The 10,761-nt window shown below is 38.6% G+C and overlaps 2 protein-coding genes across 2 annotated transcripts in view; one reads left to right on the top strand and one right to left on the bottom strand.

Moving 5' to 3' along the window:
• Positions 1-5,889, bottom strand: part of atg5 (ATG5 autophagy related 5 homolog (S. cerevisiae)) — a 24,498-nt gene extending 18,609 nt beyond the window's left edge. Inside the window, exons 1-6 of the mRNA XM_051865428.1 lie at positions 5,740-5,889; positions 4,592-4,745; positions 4,386-4,513; positions 3,585-3,663; positions 3,346-3,508; positions 895-989 (exon numbers count right to left, since the gene is read on the bottom strand). Of these exons, the coding sequence (XP_051721388.1) occupies positions 895-989; positions 3,346-3,508; positions 3,585-3,663; positions 4,386-4,513; positions 4,592-4,699 (573 nt within the window). The 5' untranslated portion in view covers positions 4,700-4,745; positions 5,740-5,889. The remainder of the gene's footprint in view (positions 1-894; positions 990-3,345; positions 3,509-3,584; positions 3,664-4,385; positions 4,514-4,591; positions 4,746-5,739) is intronic.
• Positions 5,890-6,810: 921 nt separating this feature from the next.
• med18 (mediator of RNA polymerase II transcription, subunit 18 homolog (yeast)) lies at positions 6,811-10,382 on the top strand. The gene is made up of 2 exons (XM_051865430.1): positions 6,811-7,135; positions 8,458-10,382. Exons 1-2 carry the CDS (start codon positions 7,063-7,065, stop codon positions 9,009-9,011), a joined length of 627 nt encoding a protein of 208 aa, XP_051721390.1. The 5' UTR covers positions 6,811-7,062; the 3' UTR covers positions 9,012-10,382.
• Positions 10,383-10,761: the final 379 nt, after the last annotated feature.

Genomic DNA, 10,761 nt, shown 5'->3' with positions numbered 1-10,761 from the left:
AAAGTAGACATTGTCATAATTCATCGACTTGAGTTCATTAGCAATTGCTTGGCATAAATCTGCGCTTTTCATTGATTGAGAATCACTCTGAAGCGCTGTTGTGCGAGCCTGTAGAACGCGCAGCAGCGCCGCCTTGTGACTTTGCAACATGCAGCGCTCTTTGTGAAATATCCACCGCATCTCTGCAGCGCAAGTGGGAATGTCAGCGGGAGTAAACAGTTCTGACGCACACGTAACGAGCAGGTATGAAACACGTAGGGCGAGGGGAGATTTTCCACTAGTTAATCGATCACGGATGGTTTCATTATCTTGGGCGGATACAAAAGTATACGAGGATAAAAATAATAAAAGCATGAATGTGTCTCCAAATATACTTGGGCGGCCGTTAATATACCTGGGTGGCTCGCCCAAGTAAAGTCTATGTGTGGGAAGCACTGTGTGTAATAAATATATATATATATATGTATATTATATATATATATATATAAACAGAAAACATACAGTTTTACTTATATAATCAACATTTTTAAATGAATATTTTTATATTTCTCAGTTTTCAGTTCGATCATGTCATTCGTAATACTTCATGGGACTGTATTTTTTTACCTCACTAAAGCCATGCCTTTGTTTTTGTTTTTTTCGGCTGATTTTTAAATATCATTTTGCTTCAAATCAAAGTTTGTAAAGTTACAATTCACCCAGTAGCTGGTTGGTTCGGTTCATGGCTTATAATGCTTTAACAGAGACTTTTTAAAAAATAAATAAATAAATAAAACAAAATAATGGAAAAAATGCTTACGCCACTAAAAATACCACATTATGCGGTTTACTAGGAGCTCAGTGCAACTTCATGCTGCAGCAATGACTGTATAAAAAGAATAAATGAACAAATACCTGATATATTCTAAAGGGAATATAGCGGAAGCCGCCCTCTTCACTCGGATACTCCATGAGTTTCCGATTCATGGCCCAGAACTGGTCGAATTTATCTGATAAAAGAAAGAAATCGCTTTAATCAATGACAGTCACTGACGTTTCATGTGAACTCTCTGTAAATCATGCAGCACAGTGTTGGACAAACCACTATGACTTTCTAACACAAAAGGAGATGGCTGGAAGAATGTATCTCAGTCACCATGTATCTTCACTTTATGGAATAGAGACTGAGACTGTTAGTCCCTAACATCTGGCTAACATCTCTTCTGTGCTCAGTGGAAGAAAGAAAGCCATTTAGGCTAGGAACAAAATGAGAATTTTAATTTCTGGCTGAACTTTTCATGATGAAGAGATGAAGAAGAAAAACAAAAGAGAGCTGAGAGCAAACCTGTGTGTGCGTGTGTGTGTTCAGTCATGCTGGCTGTGTTCTCACATGTGCAGGTGAAAATCAACATCCGCTTAGAAATTGTTACTTTCTCTTCTCACACACACACAGACACACACACACACACACCCTCTCTCTCTCTCTCATTAGTGCAGAAGACAGCTGTGTGTTATCATCAAACCATCTATGCTTCTGAAACTCACACCTCTCTCAGTTTATCAGCAGAGCTTCACATTTTCACCTTTAAATTAACTACTGAAACCACTGCTCAAGAACTGGCTGGAATGAACACGCTAACTCTGCCATACTCATTAAACAGAGGAACGTATGATTTTGAAGATACTTATAAAGTTATGTTTAAAGCTAAAGGCTGGAATACACTATACGACTTTTAAATCTGAACAGATCTCCAGATTTAATCATATGCTGTGTCCCAAGAGTAGACAAACTTTAGGACGAAACTACTTTGTCATAATAGTGCCTTTAGCGGACACTCTGTCGCATAGTTACATGCAACCTGTTAAACTGGCCTGTCAATCATCTTGTCACAGTTAACACATTTCATCTCATTTCCTACCATATTGGAGAGAAAAGAAGTAGCACATTGATCTGCAGTCATGGGTTTTTAATGCGGATTCTCCCCTTATGTGTTTGCACAATGATGCATTTAAAAGTTTAAAGGGTTAGTTCACCCAAAAATAATTTCATTTATTACTCACGCTCATGTTGTTCTACACCCGTAAGACCTTCGTTAATCTTCGGAACACCAATTATGATATTTTTGATGAAATCCGATGGCTCAGTGAGGCCTGCATAGCCAGCAATGACATTTCCTCTCTCAAGATCCATTAATGTACTAAAAACATATTTAAATCAGTTCATGTGAGTACAGTGGTTCAATATTAATATTATAAAGTGACGAGAATATTTTTGGTGCACCAAAAAAACAAAATAACGACTTATATAGTGATGGCTGATTTCAAAACACTGCTTTAGGAAGCTTTGGAGCGTTATGAATCGAATATGAATCATGATTCGGATCACGTGTCAAACCGCCAAACTGCTGAAATCACGTGACTTTGGAGCTCCGAACCGCTGATTCGACACAAAAGATTCATAACGCTCCGAAGCTTCCTGAAGCAGTGTTTTGAAATCGGCCATCACTATATAAGTCGTTATTTTGTTTTGTTTTTGTGCACCAAAAATATTCTCGCCGCTTTATAATATTAATATTGAACCACTGTACTCACATGAATTGATTTAAATATGTTTTTAGTACATTAATGGATCTTGAGAGAGGAAATGTCATTGCTGGCTATACAGGCCTCACAGAGCCATCGGATTTCATCAAAAATATCTTAATTTGTGTTCTGAAGATTAACGAAGGTCTTACGGGTGTGGAACGACATGAGGGTGAGTAATTAATGACATTATTTTCATTTTTGAGTGAACCCTAACCCAAATGGATCTTTATAAAAGTGCACAATGCTGATGAAATATAATGTTGATAATATTGAATAAATCAGGTCAGATACTGATTATTAATCACTCAAAACCCCTTCATCTAAACCGCTCTACTTAACCATCGGTCTCGCACATCCACCATATTTGTAGTTTTTTAACACTTTTTATTGGTGTTTGTAGTTCTAATCAAATCCTCGTTCATCACGCAATGGGTTGTGTGCAATATTAGCCATTTGCAGTGTTCACGGATCCACACTTCAGATTCTAACCGGACCTTCCTAAGACTAGCTTTGGAATACTCATTTCAACATACTACGATTTTGGACACACTAATTCTAATATCAAGAATACTATTTAGGACAGGCAGTATGTGAATCGCAGTCTGTGCTCATAACACACTACATGACCTTCTGTGAAATCTGTCAACTCTCCAGACTGCCTACAACTTAACTACTGCCGACTGTCGAAAAATACTGGAAAAAGTTGTGTAGTGTGTTCAGGGCTCAGAGTACGCATATGAAGAGTGCAGGTAAAACAGGAGATCTGAACACAGTTCTTACCGTTCTGCAGACCCATCCACAGCTGTTTATGGTCTTTTTTCTGCATGTCGTTGATGACCTGGCTTTTGTGTTTGAGCGCATCAGCCTCTTTAATGCACGACATGAAATGTGCTTCTATCACAGAGTTCGACGGGCAGTGAAGCAAGTCTTGTTCTGGGAAGTTCTACAAGACAAAGTACATTACAACTGTGGCATATTATTAATAACAGCATGGAGAAGGAGTGAAGCAATTTACACACCTTAAAGTGCACTGAGACGTTCCAGGGCAGAGCCGTGTTTGAAGCGTGGAGGTCAAACAACACGCCAATGGGATAGTGCCTTAAAACAATGAAAATGACACATTTATCGTCCGTGAAGTAAAGACTGGACATCAGCAAAATGAGTTACTCATCAGACAGCTCTCAGTCCTCGAGCAAGCAGAGAGCTCTTCTGCAAGCCTTGTTTTGTACTGCCACCTTGTGGTTTAAGAAAAAAGTACACCAATTACTCAGATCATGAAGCTAGAGCTGTTGAACTCCATTTGATAATACTATTTTTCTTCAATGGATACAGGACTGCCTGGATTTGAGAGTATAAAAAAAAAAATTATAAAAATCAGATCCAAGTACAGGTGTGGGAAGTGATTTTTTTTGGAATGCCACAAACTAAATGTCATGCACCAGCTGAGAAAGACATTGGTCCTGTAAACATCAAGAACGAGTCGGGGAGTCCACACTTTTTTTAGTCGGCTCTGAAATCTACACATTTGTGTTGTGACGTGTTTAGAAAGAGGCTAGTCTGGTGTAGGTTAGCCAAATTACTTACAGCACCTTTAAAGGAACACTCCACTTTTTTTGAAAATAGGCTCATTTTCCAACTCCCCTAGAGTTAAACAGTTGAGTTTTACCATTTTCGAATCCAGGAAACATTCAGCCTAAATTGTTCCAATGCCTCAACTAGTAGAGTAGCTTCAGATAAAAGCATCCGCACAATTCATGAATGTGAAAAGGAAAGCCAAAGATAGATTAAAAGATTGGCGACGCAGTGTCAACTCAACGTACCATTTGAGAGGCGTTCCCTCATACTCAAACCACATCTCCTCCACGTCTTCGGCCTTCATGACTTTGAGGAAATGCTTCTTGACTTTATCAGTGACAAGCGTCAAGTAACTGACACGTGGGAGGAGCAGCTGAGGAAAACAGCACAGGTCAGGTGACACGACACTGACCACTCCACAGCAGAACCAAAGTGTGTCATCTTAACTTACATAGTAGGGCTCTGCCTCTCTCTCCGTGGTTTCCTCTGGAGAGAGAGTGAAGCAGGCCGGGATCCTTCCGAACCAAACATCTCGGAGCACATCCTTGTCATCTGCCATGATCCTCTTTCTCCAGGTGGAACATACAAGGGCTTCAGTTTCTGAGCTGTTCAAAAAATGAATCAACATCAACATATCACGCAGACCTGACAGTAACTTCAGTGATCTTATGTAAGCAGAACAGTGTTCAAATACTTATATGTAATGTATGTATGTATGTGTCTTTATAGGTCATTTTTCCGGCACCTTAATTTTTCTAAATGGTTGTTAAAATCTTACAAAAACTTTGAACGATATTTGAAAATACATTGAAATTTAAATGGAAATATTTCTCTTCAGGTTTATACATCTAACACTACTTATGTAACGTTAGTTGTTACAGAATGTCAACTGAAAACAAGTAAATATATATTTTTCTGACAATATTTTACTTAAACTGACAATAAAGCCAATTACTTAATTTTGCGAACATATTGTCAATAATATCTTTCTAGATAATTCTCTCCAGCTGAGAGCAATATATCAAACGACACCTTTCTGTGAAAGAAATCTGGGATGTGCCATTAAAACACACAAACACACACTATACATATATATATATATATATATATATATATATATATATATATATATATATATATAAATATATATATATATATATATATATATATATATATATACACACACACACACACACACATATACATGTGTGTGTGTGTGTGTGTGTGTGTATGTATAACATTTTTCATATCTCATCAATTGCTGAAGAAATTACAATAGAGGAAATCCAAATATAAACATCAGCTCTTTTAAGTTAGCTGTGCTAACATTGGCTACTGTTAACATTTAACACTTCATGACACACTGAAGAATAATGAAAAACTTGAAGAAAAATGACAAACTGTAAAACGATCAACTAAAATTTAGTATTTGTGATATTTATTGGCCTGTTCTGCAGCTGTAACGTGAGTAAGTAAAGCTAGCACTGGCAGAACAACACAGCACACGGAGACACACCTTTGGAGAACAAAATCGCTTCGATTTCAAAAACTACTGCGTACAAACATAAATAACAGAGCGAAAACAGAATAATAAAATACCTTCATTAGATGTCGACAGGAAGCATTAGAGTTGAGCTCATTTTCGACACCCAGCGATGTTATGCTTCCCTAAGATGGCACAGACCTTCAAATTAAAAGTCTCCACACGGTAATTTATTTTCAAAATAAACGTTATTGTGAAATGTTTTTCACAATAAAAGTCCCTGTCCGTCGATTACTGTTCATCATACTGCTGCCTGTATCTGTTCATTTCCAAAGTGATACAGTAATTAAATTTTTTCCCATGGCGCTGTTGGATGATTGATTCTGACTGGTTGACAGACATTTCAAGGTGCTGATTATTTATGGCCATTCAGACAAGTTTTCTCACACAACCTTGGTAAAAATTCCACAGCAAATTACTTGTTTTCTCCCAGTATGGTCCTCTGATCCTGCACGAATGCTAATGCCTGTGATTGTTGAAATTGTAGAAATTGTATTATCCCATTCATTATCATGTAGTGTTATCACATTTATCATATCCTTGTGTTTTTTCCGAGGACAATGAAGACCTGTATAAATAAAATGAAGCAGAGCCAAATCGCGGAAACTTCATAAACTGGTCATTTTAACTGTGCAATGGAGGCCACGCATTAGCAAGCACCTTAGCAAGTACAATAAAACACATGCAACTCAAAACAGCTCATTTTTTAGCAACTTGGTCCCTTATAATTAACAGAAATTAACTGCTGAGTAACATAATCTAACCAAGTCAGCAAGAGGTATCTAATTAAAACTTTCCATTCAAAGTGACAAAAAGAGTGAGAGGGGTTTTTTTTGTTTGTTTTTTTGTTTGTTTGTTTGGTTGTTTGTTTGTTTTTGTTTTTTGTTTTTTAGAATATAATATTATTGACAGTGTCTCTGAAATGTTGAATCGAAACCAAAAGTACTGGTACTATCAATATTTGAATTCATTGCTCCTTTTTCCATCATACCTTAAACAAAAATTGAGACGCTGTAACATATTATGTTGTGTTATGTTGTTATAAATTATATTACTATGATAAAGAGATCATTCAGTCCTGCAGATGGCGCTAAATGACCGGAAGAACCGTCGCGCACGCGCAGTACTTTCTATCGACACTGCGCATGCGCACTTTGCACATGGAGGCTGATGAATGAGTTGTAGCTATTTTCTTCAAAAACTTTGTTATCTTCCGATAGTATTTTAGCCAAACGTATCAGCCGATTCGTTTTCTGCTTTTTAATAACAAGTAAAATATATGATATTTTGCGTGTATTCTCCAGAGTATGGTATAGTCTGGCGGTGTTTGTTGTCTGTACAGGTCAGTTGTTGTTGTTGTTGTTGATCTGCGGTCAGTGATGGAGGCTCCGCCGGTCACTGTGATGCCCGTCACGGGCGGAACCATCAACATGATGGAGTATCTTTTGCAAGGTAAACGCCATCAGTTTATTAGCAGATCCTCGGTGTATTTATATACACATATTAATGGACTTTTAGCTATCTTTTTTTAAATCTTACTTTATCTTATTTAACGTATACAGCTTTCCTTTAGCTTAAACTTTTTTGGTAACACTTTACAATAAGGTCTCATTATTTAATGTACGAACTAACTTACAGCCTTTATTAAGGTTTGTTAATGTTAGTTCACGGTGTAATGTTAACATTTAATCTTAAAAAATGTATTAGTAACTGTTGAGATAATATAATTGCTGTAGAAGTATTATTGTTAGTTCATGTTAACTAATGTAGTAGTAATGTTAACAAATTAAACCTTATTGTAAACTGTTACCAAAACGCGTAAAAACTGTGACAATGACACGTTCAAATGTAAAGTTTGTCGTAACAAGTTTCATTTGTTAACATAAACCAACAATGAACAATAGTTCTAAAGCATTTATTAATCTTAGTCAATACTTTAGTAATAAATTACTAAAATCAAAAGTTGTATCTGTTAATATTATTTAATGTATCTGAGCAAACATGAAATAACAATAAACAGCTTATTAACAAAGATTAATAATTTCTGTAACACATGTATTGCTCATGTTAGTTAATGCATCAACTAACCTTAAAGGTGCAGTACGTGATTTCTGATAAACACAGATGATATTTGAAATCACCAAAACAAACACGGCCCCACCCAAAAGAAACACACACCAATCCTTATAGCTCCGCCCCCAAATTCACAGACACACACTATAGGTGTGTTCGACATCGACTGCGGCTGGATGCAACCGATCGGCGAGAGTATCCACATGCAGGCGGGGAGGAGCTGAAAACGGAGACGTGAAGTCGGACACTTTCTACTTCCTCAGGCGGCTGATCTCAAATCGCTCTCGCGGTACTTTGATGCCATATGTCACAGTCACATGTCAAGTCTCAAGTCGGACAAAATTTCTAACCGGCATGCACTGCTTTAAGTCAGCTGCCGATCGGTCTGTGCAGCGCTGCATGAAGTCGAACAAGCCTCATGCAACACAGGCACCTCCCCTTAACGAGTGGACCACCCCTTACTGCTGATTGGCTGAGGTGTGTTTTGGCGCTCGGTCTGATCCACTTTCAACAGTGTTTCTCAGAAATCATGTACTGCAGCTTTAAGCAAAGGAACTCTATTGTAAAGCTATGCCTTCTGACTTTTTTAAATTGTGTTATATTGTACTGCTGAAGAAGCCTCACTTTAAGCATTTCAATGTACATATTGTCACTTCACGATAAATGTGAAGCTTGTTTTGTTGTCGTTTTGTTCGGCACAGGCAGCGTGTTGGATCAGTCCCTGGAGAGTCTCCTGCATCGACTGCGAGGTCTGTGTGATAACATGGAGCCGGAGAACTTTGCTGATCACGAGCTGGTGTATCTGCTGAAGGGTCAGCAGGGCAACCCGTTCCTCCTGCGCGCACGCCGCTCGCTGCTTCACCCCACCGCCCCCTGGCACCTGCGCTATCTCGGCCAGCCCGAGGTGGGCGACAAGAGCCGGCACGCCCTGGTGCGCAACTGCGTGGACGTGGCCGCCTCGCACAGCTTACCGGAGTTCCTCAATGAGATGGGCTTCCGCATGGACCACGAGTTTGTGGCCAAGGGCCAGGTGTTCCGGAAGGGCGCGATGAAGGTGGTGGTGAGCAAACTGTCACGCATCCTGGTTCCAGGAAACACGGAGAACACGGAGCCGCTGTCTCTGTCGTATCTGGTCGAGCTGAGCGTTCTGGCTCCGGCGGGACAGGACACGGTGTCTGAGGACATGAGGAGCTTCGCAGAGCAGCTGAAGCCTCTGGTGCACCTGGAGAAGATCGACCCCAAACGCCTCATGTAGCGCTGACTGTGACCTGCCACTTCATTTCCCTGGAGGCCTGACATGTCCTTTGTGATATTTTGATGAAATCCATGATTACTCCATGATGAACTGAATGATAAAAACTGACAGATCAACCTCTCATGAGTTTTGCGTCAATTCTCAGATGACATTTCTTAGACAAATCATTTTAAACAAGATATATACCACTCTTTCTTGAGAAAAAGTAATTCTGTGAAAGCATTTGTGAATCCATTCTTGCATAAAATGTTGCTTTGATTTAAACGTGACATTATGATTTTTCCATGTTCATCTGTCTTTAGTGTGTAATGTTGCTGTTTGATCATGAAAAAGCTCTGAAGTTCATATATTCTCTATATTAGTGTCAGTGTTTCTGAACTCCCTGAAACGCCTCCATTGTAGTCTTGAGTTTTCTTCACAATATTCCTCATTTAAATAATTCATACACAGAATAAAGGGGCGGGGCCTGGTTGAGTTAGTACAAAAACAAAACAAAAATAATGACTTTATTCAACAATCTCTTCTCTGTAATTATCACATGATCAGCACGATGCATGCGTGTGATGCTGACGCAGGAGCCGACCAATAATGAGTCAGCATTCGGACGTAGAACCTGGAAACGCTGACGTAAACAACGTATGAGAATGACACAGAAGAGAAGAGATTGTTGAATAAAGTCATTATTTTTGTTTTGTTTTTGTTCACAAAAAGTATTCTCGTCTCTTCGTCACATTAAGGTTGAACCACTGCAGTCACATGACTGTTTTAACGATGTCTTTAGTATCTTTCTGGACCTTGAAAGTGTTGATTATATTGCTGTCTATGTACGAGTCATATACCTCTCAGATTTCATCAAAAATATCTTAATTTGTGTTCTGAAGGTGAACGAAGGTCTTATGGATGTGGAACAACATGAGGGTGCAACTCACTAATTACTACTGAGCAACTTTAGTTTTGTATCATTCTTATGTTTATGCCAACTCAAAATAGTTATGTCAGTCGATTTCCTGAAGATTATCATGCATCATCAATTATATTTCAGTCAATGTTTTTTCAACCCTTAAAAGTCCTCTGCTGTGCACTGACAGATCAGTCTCTAAAACAATGATAAAAATGTCATTTTAATCTCCAATTTCTTCTCCTAATAATGTCTCAATCACCCATCAACACAGTCTTCTATAACCATAAGATCAACAATCCTTCATTGGATAGTGTTTTTAATGTTCTTTGTCTGCTCACTGATGAAGTCAGGGCCAACATCATAAAATTACTGGTCAGATGAGCTTTTCAAAGCAGCCAAATACCAGCAGAGCTCAGATTTTCTAAAGAATAATACAGATCTGTCATGAAATAAATTCAAATCAAGCATAAGCATCCAGGGAGTATTTCTGCTCTGTAATTAACCTAGATTTACACCGCCTGCCCTCTGGAATGAAATGCTCACACACATACACACACATACACACACACACACACAATAGCTGTAATAGGTGCTGTGTTATAGAGCTCCATAAGCAAAACACCCAGTGTACGCCCTGGTCTCTGTGTTGAGCATGATAACATACAAGTGTGAGATCACAGTTATTTGTGGGAGTCTTGTGTAATGTGTGTGTGTGGTTGTGTTGGGTGGAGACAGAAAAATCTTGAATGTGGATGTTTTGTGGATTTGTATTGTGGTGAATTATGTCACTCTTGGAATGTCTAGTTGTGTTTCTATCCTTCAATCCTTTAATTCTGTCCTCTCTGCATG

The sequence above is a fragment of the Ctenopharyngodon idella genome, chromosome 16 (assembly GCF_019924925.1).
Source record: "Ctenopharyngodon idella isolate HZGC_01 chromosome 16, HZGC01, whole genome shotgun sequence".
NCBI lineage: Eukaryota > Metazoa > Chordata > Actinopteri > Cypriniformes > Xenocyprididae > Ctenopharyngodon > Ctenopharyngodon idella.
The sequence above is the reverse complement of the archived record's forward strand: the minus strand, read 5'-3'. Positions and strand labels throughout refer to the sequence as shown.